This window comes from Ovis aries, chromosome 7 (assembly GCF_016772045.2).
Source record: "Ovis aries strain OAR_USU_Benz2616 breed Rambouillet chromosome 7, ARS-UI_Ramb_v3.0, whole genome shotgun sequence".
NCBI lineage: Eukaryota > Metazoa > Chordata > Mammalia > Artiodactyla > Bovidae > Ovis > Ovis aries.
This window is the reverse complement of record NC_056060.1, coordinates 35962288-35982487: the sequence shown is the minus strand read 5'-3', so window position 1 is coordinate 35982487 and position 20200 is coordinate 35962288. Positions and strand designations below refer to the sequence as shown.

At 46.0% G+C, this 20200-nt stretch overlaps 1 protein-coding gene across 4 annotated transcripts in view; it reads right to left on the bottom strand.

Annotated features, from left to right (window-relative positions):
- Positions 1-20200, bottom strand: part of CAPN3 (calpain 3) — a 55883-nt gene that overhangs the window by 10700 nt on the left and 24983 nt on the right. For 2 of the 4 annotated variants that reach the window (XM_042251934.2, NM_001009212.1), the window contains 11 exon segments: positions 17455-17524; positions 15602-15720; positions 14017-14150; positions 13156-13324; positions 11749-11895; positions 9715-9798; positions 8727-8812; positions 6404-6481; positions 2483-2643; positions 941-1110; positions 590-601 (listed from right to left, as the gene is read on the bottom strand). In XM_042251934.2, coding sequence (XP_042107868.1) covers positions 590-601; positions 941-1110; positions 2483-2643; positions 6404-6481; positions 8727-8812; positions 9715-9798; positions 11749-11895; positions 13156-13324; positions 14017-14150; positions 15602-15720; positions 17455-17524 — 1230 coding nt within the window. 4 annotated transcript variants of the gene reach the window in all.

The window sequence follows — 20200 nt, the reverse complement described above, 5'->3', positions numbered from 1 at the left end:
TCACAGTCCTCCTCCAGGGGTCCTCCTCCCCAACTCCCTGGTCACTCATTTCATAGTCACAACCTACCAGCTTCCGATGCCCAAGGCCTCCAATAGCTCAACATCCCTGCAGCTCCCTACCCCATATCCTCTTCCTTTTCTGCTGTGATCCAGAAGTGAAGGCCAAGTCTGGCATCCCACACTCAGGGTCACTTACCAGAATTGCTGCTGCTCAGCTCCAGAACACCTCTGGACTGGGGAAAGACCCCAAGGAAGCAGGGGAGGTTGTGGGCGGGGTCTGAGGGAGGTGATTTCTCCACCCCCAAAGAAGGCGATCAGCCTCACAATGTGTCTGTGTGATTCTGTGTGTGAGTGTGAGATGGGATGTAAGCGTGTGATGGTCTCTGGTGGGCAAGGGGAAGGGCACGTTTTGGGGGTGGGGGTCAGGAGGCCATGCCCGAGGACCTGCTCTGGAGTTAGGTAAGGTGGGCCAGGCCCTCTCCTATCACAGTCCTGCCCCCAAACCCCAAGGGAGGTGTCCTCATGTGCCTCAGGCAGACACAGGACCCTGGTAACGCTGCACACACTGCTGGCTGCTCCACTTCTATACCTCTTTGGGAACCTGGGGGAGAAACAGAAAAGGAAGGTGCTCAGATTTTTGTGGATTTCAGGTCTTAATGGGGATGGAAACTTGCCAAAGGGCATGCTAGCAATCATAGAGTGAATGAGGGGCTCCAATGCCCCATGTACCTACCGGGACAGCCCCAGCCCCATCCCCGCCTCCCCTAGGTGGGTTTTTCCCCCACTGGTTACAAACTTTAAGAGGTTCTGACACAAGTGGGCCAGATATCAGGAGTTTTGGGGGGCACTGGATGTTGGGGAAGCTGGGGAACCCCTCAGGAAGCCCTCTGAAAGCCTCTTCCCTGAAGAGGTGGTCTGAAGCTCGTCAGGGACGGCACACCTCGTAGATGGCGAAACCGATGGTGAAGAGGTTAGCCCCCAGCTTCCGGTCCTTCCTCCGGTTCTTCTGCATCAGAGCCACGAGGAAACTACAGATCACCTCGGAATCATCGGGGTCGTCGTCCTCCTCTAGGAGCTTCAGACGGTACTGTGGGTTGGTCCAGAAAGTGTCTGTGCCCCCCCAAAAGGAATTGCACTTTCAGATCTGCCTCTCAGAGAAAGGAAAGGACAGGAGATGAGACGGAGGGAACCTATTCATCTCTAGCCTCCTCATCTACATACTCAAATATGTATGAAAAATAAGAAAGATTCAGGCATCTGTTTAATTTGGTGTGTGTGTTGGTGGGGGCGGGTAGCCTTTATACCTTTATACAGATGGAGCTGCGCTGATTGGCTATGTGGCTCCTCCTTCCTCTGTGAATTTTCATTCTCTGTCTTTGTTGATGGCTTCACTTTTCTCACCTGCTCCTTCAGTGTTACTAGTCTCTGGGATTTGGTCCTGGGCCTCTTCTCTCATCTACCTAGGCTGTCTTATCCACTCCTACTTTCTAACTGCTCCCTACATGCTCTTGACTCCTGAGCTGTAGATCCCAGCTTCAATCTCTCTTTTGACTCCTTCCCATCATCCCTTCTTTCTTCCTTCCCTCTTTTCCTTCCTCTTCTTTCCATCCTTCTTTTCTTCCACAAATACATATTGAGTCCCTATCATAGAGCCAAGTGCCATTTTTATCTGTGCATCCAGTTCTCTTTCATGCATCTTCACCAGGATATTCTACACGTGCCTCAGACTTCCCATGTCCCAAAGTAAACTCCTCTGCAGAAGCCCACAACCAACTCCGTCAAAAACAAACAAACAAAAAAAACTTTTTTTTTCTCCTGTGTGTTTCATGTTATGTTATTGACATCATCTACTCAGGCTCCCAATGAGAGAATCTTGAAGTCATTCTTCCTTCTCCAGATCACCCAATATTTCCTTCCCTCAACCTGCCCCTTCCCCCAGCTCTGCTGCTCCTGACTTGGTCTTCACTTTCATCATCTCTGGCTTAAACTCTTGCAGCTGCTGCTAACTCAGTTCTCCAGTTCAATCCTCAGCATAATGAACACAGTCCAGTTCTGACATAATAACCTGCCTAAAAGTTGTTACCAGCTCCTTAATGTAAGCTACTCAGAATGGAGATTTCCTTCTCAGTAATGTTGTTATTGTTGTTTGGTCACTGTCGTGTCTGACTCTTTGTGACGTCATGGACTATAGCCCACCAGGCTCCTCTGTCCGAATTTTCCCAGGTAAGAATACTGGAGTGGGTTGCCATTTCCTTCTCAAGGGGATCTTCCTGACCCAGGAATCAAACCTGCAATTCCTGCACTGGCAGGCAGATTCTTTACCACAGAGCCACCAGGGAAGTCACCTTTCAGTAAAATGGGGACAGTTTAATAAGACATTGTATGTCTGGAAGTTAGTAAAGACTCGGCAGATACTAGTTAATATTATTCTGCCTGGAACCTGTTCTGCTTGGACCCTTCCCCCATCCAGAGCATCTCCCACCTGGGAAGTTGCGGCAGCCTCCGGCAGAGCAGCCCCTCACCCAGCGGCCCTCGTTCACAGACACTGTCCAAGTCTGAAGCTTGTCGGACTCCAGGGCATCAGCTGTGAGGTTGCAGATCTCCAGCTTTGTGAAATGGTAGATAAAATCATCGTAGGACATCCTGAGAGGTTGGAAGAAGAAAGAGAACTATTTGGGAGGCTGGGAAAGGTAAGAACGCAGGGCTAACACAGCACAATGAAATAGTCCAGAGCAGCTTTGTCATGGTCCTAGAGAGGACCTTGTCCTTCCTTTCTTAGGGTCAACATTGTGTCAGTTCTTTTTTAAAATTTTTATTTATTTATTTTTTAAAATTTGGCCTTGCCATGTGGCTTTCAGATAGTTCCTGACCAGGGATCGAACCTATGTCCTCTGCAGCAGAAGTACAGAGTCCTAAGCACTGGACTGCCAGGGAAGTCCCAACACTGTCAGTTCTGATGTATCTCTTGCATTAACAACTCAAACTCATGCATTCTTGCTGGAAGAGCTTGGCAGCAATTCAGTTCTCCACAGTGGTCCTGTGTGCCTCTCCACTGGGCCCAAGTACTACCAGGCACAGGTAGTTGGGGAAGCACAGACAATAAAGCAAGCAATTTTAAAGGTGATGAGTGATGTTGAGCATCTTTTCATGTGTTTGTTAGCCATCTGTATGTCTTCTTTGGAGAAATGTCTGTTTAGTTCTTTGGACCACATTTTATTTTTTTTTACTTTATTTTACTTTACAATGCTGTATTGGTTTTGCCATACATCAACATGAATCCACCACGGGTGTACATGAGTTTCCAATCCTGAAGCCCCCTCCCACCTCCCTCCCCATACCATCTCTCTGGGTCACCCCAGTGCACCAGCCCCAAGCATCCTGTATCCTGCATCGAAGTTAGACTGGTGATTTGTTTCTTACATGATATTATACATGTTTCAATGCCATTTTCCCAAATTATCCCACCCTCTCCCTCTCCCACAGAGTCCAAAAGTCTGTTTTATACATCTGTGTCTCTTTTGGTGTCTCGCATACAGGGTTATCATTACCATCTTTCTAAATTCCATATATATGCATCAGTATACTGTATTGATGTTTTTCTTTCTGGCTTACTTCACTCTGTATAATCGGCTCCAGCTTCATCCACCTCATTAGAACTGATTCAAAAGTATTCTTTTCAATGGCTGAGTAATACTCCATTGTGTATATGTACCACAGCTTTCTTATCCATTCATCTGCTGATGGACATCTAGGTTGCTTCCATGTCCTAGCTATTATAAACAGTGCTGTGATGAACATTGGGGTACATGTGTCTCTTTCAATTCTGGTTTCCTTGGTGTGTATGCCCAGCAGTGGGATTGCTGGGTCATAAGGCAGTTTTATTTCCAGTTTTTTAAGGAATCTCCACACTGTTCTCCATAGTGGCTGTACTAGTTTGCATTCCCACCAACAGTGTAAGAGGGTTCCCTTTTCTCCACACTCTCTCCAGCATTTGTTGCTTGTAGACTTTTGGATAGCAGCCATTCTGACTGGCATGAAATGGTACCTCTCATTGTGGTCTTGATTTGCATTTCTCTGATAATGAGTGATGTTGAGCATCTTTTCATGTGTTTGTTAGCCATCTGTATGTCTTCTCTGGAGAAATGTCTATTTAGTTCTTTGGCCCATTTTTTGATTGGGTCGTTTATTTTTCTGGAATTGAGCTGCATGAGTTGCTTGTATATTTTTGAGATTAGTTGATTGTCAGTTGCTTCATTTGCTATTATTTTCTCCCATTCAGAAGGCTGTCTTTTCACCTTGTTTATAGCTTCCTTTGTTGTGCAGAAGCTTTTAATTTTAATTAGGTCCCATTTGTTTATTTTTGCTTTTATTTCCAATATTCTGGCAGGTGGGTCATAGAGAATCCTGCTGTGGTTTATGTCAGAGAGTGTTTTGCCTATGTTTTCCTCTAGGAGTTTTATAGTTTCTGGTCTTACATTCAGATCTTTAATCCATTTTGAGTTTATTTTTGTGTATGGTGTTAGAAAGTGTTCTAGTTTCATTCTGTTACAAGTGGTTGACCAGTTTTCCCAGCACCACTTGTTAAAGAGATTGTATTTTCTCCATTGTATATTCTTGCCTCCTTTGTCAAAGGTGTCCACAGCTGCGTGGATTTATCTCTGGGCTTTCTATTTTGTTCCATTGATCTATATTTCTATCTTTGTGCCAGTACCATACTGTCTTGATGACTGTGGCTTTGTAGTAGGGACTGAAGTCAGGCAGGTCGATTCCTCCAGTTCCATTCTTCTTTCTGAAGATTGCTTTGGCTATTTGAGGTTTTCTGTATTTCCATACACATTGTGAAATTATTTGTTCTAGTTCTCTGAAAAATACTGTTGGTAGCTTGATAGGGATTGCATTGAATCTATAGATTGCTTTGGGTAGTATACTCATTTTCACTATATTGATTCTTCCAATCCATGAACACAGTATATTTTCCCATCTATTTGTACCCTCTTTGATTTCTTTCACCAGTGTTTTATAGTTTTCTATAGGAGACATACAGATGGCTAACAAACACATGAAAAGTTGCTCAACACTTATTATCAGAGAAATGCAAATCAAAACCACAATGAGGCACCATTTCACACCAGTCAGAATGGCTGCAATCCAAAAATCTACAAGCAATAAGTGCTGGAGAGAGTGTGGAGAAAAGGGAACCCTCTTACACTGTTGGTGGGAATGCAAACTAGTACAGCCACTATGGAGAACAGTGTGGAGATTCCTTAAAAAACTGGAAATAGAACTTCCATATGACCCATCAATCCCACTGCTGGGCATACACACTGAGGAAACCAGAATTGAAAGAGATACGTGGACCCCAGTGTTCATCACAGCACTGTTTATAATAGCCAGGACATGGAAGCAACCTAGATGTCCATCAGCAGATGAATGGATAAGAAAGCTGTGGTACATATACACAATGGAGTATTACTCAGCCATTGAAAAGAATACATTTGAATCACTTCTAATGAGGTGAGTGAAACTGGAGCCGATTATACAGAGTGAAGTAAGCCAGAAAGAAAAACACCAATACAGTATACTGATGCATATATATGGAATTTAGAAAGATGGTAACAATAACCCTGTATGCAAGATAGCAAAAGAGACACAGATGTATTGAACAGTCTTTTGGACTCTGTGGGAGAGGGTGGGGGCAGGATGATATGGGAGAATGTCATTGAAACATGTAAATTATCATATGTGAAATGAATTGCCAGTCCAGGTTCAATGCATAATACAGGGTGCTCGAGGCTGGTGCACTGGGATGACCCAGAAGGAAGGGATGGGGAGGGAAGTGTGAGGGGGGTTCAGGATGGGGAACACATGTAGACCCATGGTGTATTCAAGTCAATGTATGGCAAAACCAATACAATATTGTAAAGTAAAATTAATTAATTAAAAAAATAAAGGTGATGAGTATCACAAATTAATCCCAATCTTGAGGAAAACAAGTGGGTCCAGAAGAAAGTTCCCTTTAATCTGAGACTTGAAGGCTCAGGAGAAATGATCAGAGTGATGGTGAGAGTGGCATCGAGTGAATTGAGTAACTAGGGCTTCCTCCACTCAGAAAACAGCTCCACCAAGGCCAGGAGCAAGTGGCTGGAGCAGTGCGTATGGTAGAGTGTTACAACACCGCGGGAGCTATAGCGCACTGGCTTGGTCTGGGGCCCGGTCATCACCATAACTTTCAGACTGCTCTCAAAACCCTCAGTCTTGCCAGGTCTCTGGCTGGATTTGGAGAATAGGGCTCAGATATCCCAAGGGCTGGAATCTGATGGCCATTTTCTGGGGTTGGAGGTTTGAGACTTCAGTGCCCACCCCATCCCTTACCCTTCAGAGTCTTCTTGGATCCTGGACTCACCAGAACTCTCCATCCTCAGTGACCTGGTGCTGCAAACGGGCCTTCTCGTCCTTGTCCACATAGCTCCAGTCCTTCCAGCTGGAGGGATGATGGAGGTGTGATGAAAGGGAAAAGAAAGGGAAGGCCCGATATGAGCTGGGCCAGGAGGTGTCAGAGAAATATGAACAAAATAGCTTCTCTCCCAACTGCAGCCAGTGTGAACCACCAAAATGCAAATCTGACCTGATACCCCATAATCGCTTCCCACCATCCTCAGGATTAAGACCAATCTTTTAAAATGGTTTTTGAGGGCCTGACTTTTCTCCAGTGTTCTTGCCTGGAGAATCCCAGGGACAGGGGAGCCTGGTGGTCTGCCATCTATGGGGTCACACAGAGTCGGACACGACTGAAGCGACTTAGCATCAGCAGCAGCAGACTTTTCTCTGATTAAAACTTTAACCATTCCTCACCCTTTCAAGTTAGGATTTGGGCCCTGGAAACAGGTAACTTGGGATTTCAATTTAATTATACCAGTACTAGCTGTAACCCTGGGCAAGTCACTTCACCTATCGCAGTTTCTGTTTTCTCAACTGCAAAAGGGAAATGATTGTGTCACCTACTCGTAGTGCTGTGATGAGCAAGAGATGAAATATTGCATGTAAAACTTTTAGAACAGGCCTGTCATCTAATAAGTAACTATCTGATTTACTGAGAGAAAGACTAAACAGGTCAACTTCTCCTTCCTCCTGCCACCCCAAGAAACATCCCAGTTTTGTATTTTTTAAAGGCTGGGCAGTTTTACACACTCTCTCCCAAAGAAGGAGGAACTAAAGTACCTTTGTGAGAAGAATGAAGCTAAACTGGATTGTCTCTGGAGAGGTTAGGGATTGAAGAAGTGCTTGGAATCAAGGAATACTGAAGGGGACATGGAGATTCCTGAGACCAGCAGGAGGGACGCAGTGGGTCGGGGAGGGAACTCTCCTTAAGTGACTGAAGCTGAGTTCCACTTGTAAGCAGTCCCTGAAGTGGAGGAGTTGGCAGAAAGTGGACCCCAAGATCTGAGACTGGAGAACATAGCGAGGGTCCCTGTGGGTGACTGGGACCAGTGGGCTGGTAGACTTATGGGGCACCAGGGACCCTTCCAGAACAGAGAACCCAGTTCAAATGCCATCCCTCCAGGCAACCTTTTGCTACCTTCCTGTCCCCTCATACTATGAGAAGGGCTCCTGCTTTGTGACCCTAACTATAGCATTTATCTCAATGATTAGTGTTTTTCTGTCCTTCCCACTAGACCTTAAGGCCTATAGGGCAGGGTCTGAATCTCTGTGTTAATTTCTAAGTCCCCAGACAGAAGCATGGGGCCTAACACATACTGCACAATGAGGTGTCTGGGATTTGTCACACGGATAAAGGAAGGGAACAGTGAGGAGACCAGGATCAGCAACTTATTGGTCTACCCAGCAAAGTTGCCTATTCACAGCATACCTCCAGTGCTTCGGATTGTGCCTGGGATTCAGTAAGTGCTCAACACATACTTGCTAAGTGAATGAATGTCCAAACAAGCCAGTAATTATGGTGCCCTGAGATGAGAGGTATGTTAAAATTAGCACAGGGGCTGAGGGTACACACAGCCTGGTTGAGGTCCTTCTCAGCTAAGGAGTCCTGCTCTGCCCCCTTGGGAATAAAGGAGCTCCAGGGCCCACTCTCCCTGCAGAGAGGCAGTCAGGACCCAGCGATTGGGGTGGAACAAAAAAAGCTTTGTGAAGGTTCTGGAGCCTTCACAATAGCTTCCTCCCTCTGTGTGCTGTTTTAGCTGCTTCCAGTCACTTGCTCCCAGTAATAAGTAGTACAGTTCTTTCAAAGGACCTATTCGTCTCTTCCTAGGGCCAGTGAGGGAGAGGAAATCTTAGCACTGGCTAAGCTCTCTGCAACACCATCACATTTTCTCCTCGTAACAGCCCACCAGGTAGGTGCTAACATTTTCCCCATTTTATAGATAATTACGAGAAAGAAAATTACTTGTCCAGTCAGACCACTGCATCCAGACTCCCCTCCTGCCTGGACATGGCCCATGCTCTCTAGGATCTTTCCTTTCCCCTCAATGGCCATCAGCAAGCTCTTGGGGTCCCAGGTTCCCGAAGCTCTGCTCCCAGCACTACCCTGGAGCTACACCCCTTCTGTTCCCAGTCCTTCCCTAGAGCCACACCCCCTTTCCTCTTCTATGGATCATTGGTTTTAAGGGTGATTTTAGACCAAGCATTTGTAAGTACTGTTATGGTTTGGTCCCCAACCCAATCTTGTCCCAGGTCCTGTTGTCCCCTACTCATGGGGTCCCCTCACCCACCTGTCACTCCAGGAGCCATTCCACTCCACCTGGCCCCAGGGGTTCCGCAGCCGCACCAGCTTCACTTTCTCACCCTTGTACAGGGCCTTGGGCAAAGAGGAAAAGCTCTCTTGCTCTGGAACCTTTCTGAAGGGGGTGAGGGGTCTTCTGTCTTGCCCTGAGGGTTGGGGTGGGAGTGGGGAGAGGATCCCATACAGGGAGCTGTCCTGCTTGGTCAAGGAGACTAATCACAAGTTTGCTGTGAAATGGCAGAACCTTAGCACGAGCTCACAGGAGTTAGGCTTGACCATCACCTTGCCATCTTCTAAGAAGTGATTTTCACAGTGAACAACTGGCCATTTAGAAATTTGGGTGGCGTGGGTGGAGGAGGCAAGGCATACAATGTAGGGCTCTGCTGGCAGTTAGGTGTCTCTTCGTGAATTATTAATAGAAAAAAAACGTCCCTGCTGGCTGAAGAATGACAGAAAATGTCCCCTGTAAGTAGATCAATCAGAAAAAGGGGCCCCTTCCTCCTGTTTGCAGCATGGGCTGCTGTGGACAACTGCCCCTCTCTGCCCATCCCTATGACCAGGGCACAACTGCCCACTGTGCACAAGGGGCCTGACAAACTCCCTGTCTCTGCTGTGACCCAGTTAAGGCCAGATGTGTCAGTGGGAGCAAAACATCATTACTGACCATGAAAAATAAGAAACACAAGAGCCCATGAAATTAATTTCATAAAACCAAAGTGATTTCTATTTGTTCTTTGGAAATGTTGGGGCAATTGCTATCTTTAGCACTAAAAATAAACATAAACTGAGCACTGTCTTGTGGCAAGATCCACCTACAAGTCCCAGTAGTCTCCTCTAACCCCAGGCACTCAGCCTGAGTACCTGATGGGAGGCAAATTCTGCAGATGCGAAAGGGCACAGAAAGCCAAGTCCTGACTTCAGGAGGTTCCCCCAAGTAGCCCCTCAAGTCCTAACCCTTCATACCCCGCCAGGCTCACCTCCTCCAGCCCAGTGACTGAGTAGGCATGGCCTTTGACCAGCCCACAGGCCATTCTTGTCTCATACTGAACTGGAACAATCGTCTGTGGAGTGAAAACCAGACAGCCTGTCAGGGCTTGTTTCCTGAGACAAAGTTCACAGTGGTTCACATCCTAGGTTCAGTGAAGACAAGCACTCCTCCATGCCCTGGAAGCATGCCTCCTAGCCATGAGAAGACCGTCACTAGCCCTTTAAGAGAGCCAAGAATATGCAGCCCAGACAAGGTGTTTCCGTCAAGCTGGTCCCTTGACCAGCTTGGAGAACAATGTGGAGGCTGGGGCCGCGAGGTGAGTGTGAGCGTGCCTGGCCCTCCTTTCTGGATCTCTTGGGTCTTTCAAAGGAAGAAGTGGGGGTGGATAGAGGCTGCTTTGGGTCAGGCTCCCCTTCCCTGAGCCCACCCAGGGTTGACTATTCCTGGAAGAGAAAGGGATTGAGAAGAGGGGTTAGATGAAACATGGAGGTCTAACCTTTTATCTTTATATCCCCTCACCTTCTCCACCCACCCTAGAACATATTCAAGAAATTAAAAGTAGACTTGCTTAGTGGTCCAGTGGTTAGGACTCCATACCTGCAATGCAGGGAGTGCGGGTTTGATCCTTGATTGGGGAACAAAGATCCCACGTGCCATGTGATGTGGCCAAAAATTTTAAAAAAGAAAGAAATTAAAAGTTCCTGCACCCAGGCAGAGAATTCCAAGGCAGCCAGAGGAGAGTCCTGCTCAGACATGACTGAGCCTCAAGGAGCAGGGAAGTCTCTTCCATCTGAGATTTGCAGCCACAAGAGATCCTTGGCAGAAGGGTAGGAGGGCCAAAACCCAGTGAGCCCTAGATGGATCTCTGTGGCTTCACTCTGCCTAGTGACATGACAGCTTTAAGAGGTAGCCTGGAGCCCTTTTCAAAGTGAGGGGTATATGAGGAGCCAAGGCTTTTGGCATCTCAAACTCTTCCAGATTTCAGTCTTTAGAGGACCCAGACCATGTGAATATAAAGGGAGGGGGGCAGGAGGTTCATAAATCTCTCAGTTTTGGACCAGGGAAACCACTTGAAGTGACTCTGTGGCATTACATATGCATTCCCAGCTATTCCACTACTGGCCATCTGTCCAAAGAAAAGTGTCCTGGATGGACACAAAGATGTATCTAATAGGATGTTAGCTGTAACATTTAAAAACTACAGCCAAAACAGAAAAAGAAAGTATTTAAATTCCCAATAATAAGTTATGGGGTAAAAAAACTACAATTTATTTGGAGTCCAACTACAATGTTGGACTATTGAACAGCCACAAAAAATGTTATAGAAGACACACTAAGAATGTGATTCTTGTTGACACATTAGGTATATAAAGCTAGCTGAAAAAGTAGCTTGCTGCAAAGAGGTACATACAGTATGACTGCATTTTTAAAATAAAAATTTAGATTAGGTGTATGCACAGAAAAATCCTAGTAGGACATATGCCAAATGTTATTATCCTCAGATAGGGAAAAAATAGGTTCATTTTTCCTCTGATTTACTGTATAGTATGTATTACTTCCAAAACTACTAGAATATAAGCTCTGGGCAGGGGGTAGCGGGAGTGTGTGGAGACTGCTCGTTCCTTAGAATTCTAAACAAATGGGAGAGAATTTTCTTTGTTAGAAGAGAGCCTAGTAGGAGCTCAGTAAATAAGTGTCAAATACATAAATGAATGAACTAGAAGGAGAGAAATACTTTACAAATAAATGAAATCTCTCTCATAAATATTTATGCCTGTTAATTCAATATCAGAGAAACTGCCTTGACCATGGAGTATGAAGGAACCCCATCCCCTCCCCCACCAGAGATTCCCTCCAAAAGCTGTCTCCCCCCTCCATTCCTCAGGAGCCTTGGAGCAAGCAAGAGATTCCAACCCAGACCCCTGGAAGGCCCCAGGAGGAGCCCACGTGGGCGGTGCCGGCTGCTGAGGAAGGTCTGACACCACACAACACACCGGGCCATACAGGTGGGAGGAGTACACACCCGAGTTGGTCTGTCATCTGAGCATCCCTCAGGGATGAGGTCTGAGTCCCTGAGCCGCGAGTTATCCATATTCCTCACCATCCGTTCAATCAACTCCCCCATTTTCAGCCCAGAAGGAGAGGTTCCATAGGTCATGTTTGTGCCATCCTGAGGCCCAACAGGGAGGGCAGGGGACAGTCCAGGAGAGGGAGAGAGAGTAAACAAAGGAGGGTGATAGAAAGGGAAGGAGAGAGAAAGAAGGGAGGGGATAGACAAAGAAACAGAGGAGAGATAAGTAGAGCATGAATGGAGAAAAGATGGAGAACAGTGATGCAGAAAGAAAACGTTTGTCCATGGGTGCTTCATCTTCCCAAGCTTTCCCATCTACTGGGTGTACTAGGAGAGGAGGGAACAGGAATTCAGCTTGGGCCCCTTCCTCACAAAGAGAGATAACCAAGACTGTTAGAATACACTGACTAACCCCCAGGGAAGGTGCATCTCCTGGCCAGTCTGCCATCCCCTTACCCTTGGCTCTGGTCTCAGTTCATACCACTTTGTTGAGAGGTGGACTGCAGGCTGAGCTTCTCCCAGATTACAACACAAAGCCTGTGTCCCACGTGCGAGATATGATCAAAGTTCAGTGACTGGGAGGCTTTCTTAGGGAACTGGTAGGTTCAGGTCCATAGCCCAGTGTGTGGCCAGCTTACTAGGGGCATGCTGGAACTGAGAAACACCAGCCCTGGAGGCCGGTTCAGTTCAGTTCAGTTCAGTTCAGTCGCTCAGTCATGTCTGACTCTTTGCAACCCCATGAATCGCAGCACACCAGGCCTCCCTGTCCATCACCAACTCCTAGAGTTCACTCAGACTCACGTCCATCGAGTCAGTGCTCCAGTAGCATATTGGGCACCTACTGACCTGGGGAGTTCCTCTTTCAGTATCCTATCATTTTGTCTTTTCATATAGTTCACGGGGTTCTCAAGGCAAGAATACTGAAGTGGTTTGCCATTCCCTTCTCCAGTGGACCACATTGTGTCAGACCTCTCCACCATGCCCGCCCGTCTTGGATGGCCCCACAGGGCATGGCTTAGTTTCATTGAGTTAGACAAGGCTGTAGTCCTAGTGTGATTAGATTGACTAGTTTTCTGTGATTATGGTTTCAGTGTGTCTGCCCTCCTGCAACACCTACCATCTTAAGGTAAGAGAAACCCTGGAGGCCTATTTCCACCTAAATTCTAGGATCTTTATTGAAAACCTCCAGAAACTTCTCCCTTGAGAAATTCCCAGTTTTCAAAGTTGAGAGCTACTTTTCTGCTTCCTAAAACAGAAAGTTCACCCCATCCCAGAGGAAAGCCCTGTGCTGCTGTTCACTGGGTAAGTCTTCCCAGTAGCTGGCAGCACCCTGTCCTGCACCCCACACCCCAGACTTACATCAATGGAGCAGCCCATGAGGGAACCCCTCTCGATGGCTTTCTTCATGATCTTGTACATGTCTCTGGGAGCATCCTTGATTTCAAAAAACTCTGTCACTCCTCCCGTGAAGTCCTCCATGGCCTCTGTAGTGTTCCCGCCTTTCAGGGCTTCATACGAACCATGGAGCCTGAGAGATAGGATGAAGACTAGTCTGGGGTCACAGGGTTCCAGGAAACATGACCCCAGTACCCCTGGCTCCAGGACTTTACTCTTGGGTCCTGTGATGCTGCCTTATCCAAATTCTCCAACAACTCTGTAAGCTTTTGAACAGATACTATGATTCCCTTTCTTCACAATGGAGAGACGGAGCCCCAGAGGCTGTGTGACCAGCTGAGGCCACAGAGAGGAGAAACACTGGGACTGGAACCTGCTATTCCCACTTCCTGATAGTTCTCTTTCCACTATACTCGAAATCTGAAGTAGGGCTCCATTAAAGCCATTAGTAGCTGGAGTGGAACTTCTGAGAGGCAACATGGCTTTTATTCATATATTCTGAGCTCCAGTGTTATGCAGCGGCCTGGATGGGAGGGGAGTTTGGGGGGAATGGATGCATGTATACATATGGCTGAGTCCCTTCACTGTTCACCTGAAACTATCACAACACTGTTAATCAGCTATACCCCAATACAGAATAAAAAGTTATATATATATATACATACAAATATGTATATATAGTGAGCTCATGAGTTTGAGCCAACCAAGGCTCTGGGATTTGAGTTCCAGAGAAATAATACTGGGATCCAGGATCTGTAGTGCCACCAAGAAGGGAGGATTAAAGAGCTCACTATGGAAACTAGAGATTTCCTATCCCCGTCTTACTTAGCATAAGCCTTCTCCAGCAGAGCACTCCAGAACTCATTGCGATGGTTGGATTTGGTGAAAACCAGTTGATTGTTGTAAGTTGGCAGGCAGTCATCAATAACCACGTCCACCCAGTCTCCATAGCGCCAGAACTGCACAGAAGCATCAAGCACAGTGCCATCCTCAGATTACCAGCAGGAAATGCGTCCCTACCCCACATTCCTCTTGTTCACACTATTCTGGGTTTAGAGAGGGTGAATCTTTCTTTAAGCAGACTGTGACCTCTTTGAGGGCAGGAAGTATGTTACAAACCATTATGCTTCTTCCACACAGTCCAGCTCAGTACAGGGGATGGTAGGTACTCCATGTGTATCTGAGGGCTTGAGATTTTCCTTCTGCTCTGTAGGTCTGGGGACAGCCTAGGTATCAGTACTTTTAGTTATCTCAGCTGATCCTCATATGCAGTCAGGGCTGAGAAGCCCTGGTCTAGGAGAAGGTGACGTATAATTTATGTACTTCTTGATGACAAATAAGGTAGGAATTGTTGTTGAAGAAGAAGGATTGACATGGAAATGGAAGGTGACCCAGAATATACTCTGGTTAAACCAGGAACACTGTCCAGTAATCCCAATTCTAGATGATGTTCTTTCTTGAACAAATTGGTTTTAACCCAAGAAAGCCAAAAGTAGTTTAATTTCCTTCTAATGACATTTACTCTCCTATGAACAAGAAGGCAAAAATCTGTGTGGTCTTTGTGTTTCTGATCCTTTTGGTTTCAGACCTTTTAAATACCCAAGGGGAGTGAGCAGCTTGATGGCATAGGGAAAAAACAAGACTTGGGACCCCGCGGCCCTGTCCACATTGGGATAGCAGCAGGAGTCTGATCCTAAACCTGCAGAGAAGACCCTTTCTGAGGCCTTCCATCCTGGGATACAAGATCAACTGATGATCTGGGTCAGTCCAGGACATTGGGAGCCTTCAGGGCTGTTCAGAAGCCTCAGAACACCCATAGATACAAGTGCCCACATAAGAAGCTCATTTCAGTTCTGGGTCAGCATGAGGTTTGGCTCTTTGCTAGGACAATTTGGATCCAGAAAGTTTCCAGTGTCTGAACTTATTCTGAAACCAAAAGACTCATTGCTGGGCCAAGCCAGAAGCCTGGTCCCCAGATTAACCAGACTTTTCTTCCAGAGCCCGGAATGGGTGAATGATAGTGTGGGTATAGACTTGTGTGGGCATTTCTTTTGCAGCCTCAAGGGCCCTCTGGATTCCTAGTGCCAGTGTCTTAGGGATTTACTTGAGAAGGGCTTCTGGTTATCACACAGAAGCCTGACAGCTGGAAGGGTAAAAATAGACCAACAGGCCAGCAAACAGGATATCCTCTAACATTTCTGGGGCCTAACGGAAGGTGTAGGGGGTTGAGGGTAGGAAGAAATAAACAACTACTTCCTCACAGGCTTGAGGCCTGAAGGGGGTCACTGCCCACAGCCATAGCTGGCTGGGTGGGTGGGAATCTTTCCTGGAGCCACTGGGAAGTCAAGCCCAGGATACTTGGTAGGTGGACGGCCCACTGGCCCTCTTAACTACAGTCCCTTGACCTCACCTGGAAGTGAAAAATCCCCGCGTAGTTTTCGGTGAAACTCTGATCATGGGGTATGACCCGGAAAAGCAGACGCTCGTTCAAGGTCAGGCAAGCGATGGCTGCAAGAAACCAGCAGTCCCCTGCAGGCAAACACGTGGCACAGGTCACAGGAGGGCCCACACCTCCAGGGAAGAAGGAGACCCCATCCCCATCAGCTGCTCTGCTTTCTGGAGAAGGGCGTACACTTGACTCTCACTGTCCTGCTTCCAGATCTGACCTTACGGAGGTATCAGCCAAGGAAAGGAGTGTGACCGCAGTCCCTGGACTATGCCATCAACAGGGTAACTTACTCCCTCGTGACTGCTTTCCTGAAGGCTATAGGCAATTCCTCTGGCTGCAGTATAAGCTCAGACCTCTATCTGGACCTCAGTGGAAACTGAGCAGTGGGGGTCATAATTGGGTCATTCTTTCTAACACCTGTAAGGAAGCTGCCTGCCCTGCACCTTTGCAATGTGACTGCAGGATCTGAGCATCTGAGAGCCATCAGACCAGCCCATTAGTACTGTAAGGAAAGCTGGTTAGTATTTGGAGGTGGCACTTTGCCCTGTTAGTGTGTGCATGTGTGTGTGTGAATGCCCAAGTGGCAGGCCAGGAACACTAACAGAACACAGGCTAGATTATGCAAGGCCTTTGTTGTGCTGTGTGGGATGTCAAGGCATTTCTGAGTCTGCAGAGGGGAGGCTGAGAGCCTCCACAGGCCTCCTCCCACCACCACTACCACCCTCCCCACTTCCCACCTCCCAAGCAGCCAGCCTTTCTGAAACAGCATGTCGGTTGGAAGGCCCAGGTTATTAGCTGGGCAGGGCTCTGCAGGCAGCCTTCCTTCAAGTGCAGGAAGTCAGATATTCAAACCCTCTTCAGCCTCTCCTTCCAGGACCAAATTAGCTAAATTCCTTTCATCTGGCCTTGAGCAGTTTGGCCTTGAGTGCCCCTTTTCCCTCAAGTTCTAAATTGTGTCTGTTGATATTTGTTTCCTCCAACGTTACTTCACAGCACTTTTCTGCAGTTCACACTAAAGACAATACCTTCCAAATAAGAGGCTGAGATAAAGGAAGCAGCCAAGCTAATTAACCAGACAAAATTGGATGCTCATCCACATGGCAGGCGTTGCCTTTGTTGAAAAGCTTGTTTAAAACGGAGCTATTCTGGGGCAGTTTAAACAAGAGTTCGAGTTATGAAAGCACTTTTTGTGAGCATATCGATTCTGCATGCCCAAGGGACATGCATGGCACACAATTTCAGAGCTGCTTTCTAAGAAGGGTTGTTGTTGTTTAGTCTCTAAGTCATGTCTGACTCCTCGTGACTCCATGGACTTAGCCTGCCAGGCTCCTCTGGAGCCTGGACACTGGAGTGGGGACCCCACTGCTCCACTGTGGGGACTCCTGGAGAAGGGATTTCCTTCTCCAGGGAGTCTTTCTGACCCAGGGATCAAACTCCTGTCTCCTGCACTAGCAGGCTAATTCTTAACCACTGAGTCACCAGGGAAGCCCTTTAAGGAAGGTGGGTCCTGCTAGAAACAGGGCTTTTGTCTTGCTGAGTGGGGTGTGTGAGTGTCCTGGAGACTCTGGAGAGGAGGCGACCTCCTGTTGTGACACAACGTAAAGAGCTGGTGAGAAAGGTAGGAGGGACAGAAATTAAATGAAGTAATCACCAACACAGAGCTGAATGAGTTTAAATAATGTTATCAAAACTACCTCCCCCAAATTCATTACAAGCAAAACCAGATTACTGTCCCTTTACTTACTATAAAAGGATCATACCTCTTAGTCACACCTTGATTGTTTGGCTAAATAGGACCAGAGGAACTTTCCTACCTAGATCTCCTTGGCAGATGTCAGTTCTATTGGCTCCACCAATGATAAATCGGGGATTCTCACAAATTTCCTGTGAAGCAAAAAGGAAATAATAATAGTAGCTATTATTTACTGAGGTTCATATGCAGTACTGGCATCCCATATCAGGAGTTTTACACACACCACTCACTTAAACCTCAGAAACGCCCATGAACTGGATACTATCATTCTTATTTTTCGGATGAGAACACCAAGACTCAGAGAGGTTAAGAATTTGCCCAAGGACACACAGCTAGCAGGCAGGAGAAGCCAGGTGCGTGGCTCCTTTTCTCACTGTCCCACATTGATCCCTCACAGTGATATACTGTCTGAGTAAGGGAGCACCTTGAGAGTTAGGACAGTGTCACTATTGTCTCAGCTTTGACCAAGGGACAGTACAAAACACAGCTCTTGTTTGTTTGTTTTCTAAGCCAGGAAAAGAGGTGCAGGAGGGAAAGTAAGGATCTTTTTCCCCAAGATGTGGTAACATAGATATTTAGTATCAGCATGTGTCCCAAGGGCCACAGGACTTGAGAGCTAGGGAGAGCCAAGAATAAATTTGACATGAGCCTCGAAGGCCTCCCAGTCTGTTGGTAGGTATGCTTCTTTAATAAAGCTAACCCAACGTGACACCCTGGTCCGAGCAGTTTTCAAATCCAGGCACTACCAGTTATATGCATCCCAACAGAGGCCAACAGGGGGTGCTCTTGTGTTTGTTTGGATGTGTCATGCTTTGTATTTTAACTTTTGAAATAATTATAGATTCTGTGTTTTGGTTTTAACTTTGTCCTTCACCGCTTCAAGAAGCCTTGCTATCTTGGTGATATAGCCCTCTCTGTTTTTCTGTCTTCCCTAATACAACAATCCGGGTGAGTGAGCTCAGTGAATGAATCTCCCTGAGCTCAAGGATCTGTCTCACCTACTAGATGGAAAGTCGTGCATAGATCACAGCACACACACCACCCCCTTGAAGCTCTTATCAATGGAAGGGCAAACCCCAAATAATAATTTTTTAAAAGGTTACCTATAGGGGAGGAAAGGATTAAGTGGCGAATATAGGGATGGAAGTAAAACTCTGAATATATCTGTTTTAAAATAATTTTGACTTAGGAACAATGTACATTTTATAGAATTAAAACCAAATTGAAGAAAATGCAATTTTAAAAAGCAATCTGTAACTGTGAAAGAATAAAATTCTTATTTTAAGCTACCAAGTTTATGGTAATATATTATAGCAGCCATAGGAGCCTCATACAAATGGCAAAAAATACATGGGAAAATGCTCAACATCATTAATCATACGGGAAACACTACAATGTGATACTACTACACACCAAACAGAATGGTTAATACTTAAAAGAGTAATAAACTGGTATACTAATTTTAGTGGGGGAAAAAAGCAATCTGTAAAAGCTAAAAGCAAATTGAAGAAAAGGAACCTAACTGCTTATCAAATTGATGGCATGATCACATACATAAAATGAATTCTTTCAAGCGACTTGCAATGTAAAATGTTGGCTGTTTATTCCTTTGGGGATATATCCTAAGTTCAGTTCAGTTTAGTCACTCAGTTGTGTCCAACTCTTTGTGATCACAGTTTTTTGTGATCCACACAGTCAAAGGCTTTGGCATAGTCAATAAAGCAGATGTTTTTCTGGAATTCTCTTGCTTTTCAATGATCCAACAGATGCTGACAATTTGATCTTTGGTTCCTCTGCCTTTTCTAAATCCAGCTTGAACATCTAGAAGTTCACGGTTCAGGTACTGTTAAAGCCTGGCTTGGAGAATTTTGAGCATTACTTTACTAGCATGTGAGATGAGTGCAATTGTGTGGTAGTTTGAGCATTCTTTGGCACTGCCTTTCTTTGGGAACGGAATGAAAACTGACCTTTTCCAGTCCTGTGGCCAGTGCTGAATTTTCCAAATTTGCTGGCATATTGAGTGCAGCACTTTCACAGCATCATCTTTTAAGATTTGAAATAGCTCAACTGGAATTCCATCACCTCCACTAGCTTTGTTCATAGTGATGCTTCCTAAGGCCCACTTGACTTTGCATTCCAGGATGTCTGGCTCTAGGTGAGTGATCACACCATTGTGATTATCTGGGATGTAAAGATCTTTTTTGTATGTTCTGTGTATTCTTGCCACCTCTTCTTAGCATCTTCTGCTTCTGTTAGGTCCATACCATTTCTGTCCTTTATTGTGCCCATATTTGCATGAAATGTTCCTTGGTATTTCTAATTTTCTGGAAGAGATGTCTAGTCTTCCCCATTCTATTGTTTTCCTCTATTCCTCTGCATTGATCGCTGAGGAAGACTTTCTTCTCTCGCTATTCTTTGGAACTCTGCATTCAAATGGGTATATCTTTCCTTTTCTTGTTTGCCTTTTGCTTCTCTTCTTTTCACAGCTGTTTGTAAGGCCTCTTCAGGCAACCATTGTGCCTTTTTGCATTTCTTTTCTTGGAGATGGTCTTGATCCCTGCCTCCTGTACAATGTCACGAACCTCCATCCATAGTTCTTCAGGCACTCTGTCTATCAGATCTAATCCCTTGAATCTATTTCTCACTTCCACTCTATAATCGTAAGAGATTTGATTTAGGTCATACCTGAATGGTATAGTGGTTTTCCCTACTTTTTTCAAGTCTGAATTTGGCAATAAGGAGTTCCAAATTGGGAAAGGAGTACATCAAGCCTGTATATTGTCACCCTGCTTTTTAACTTATATGCA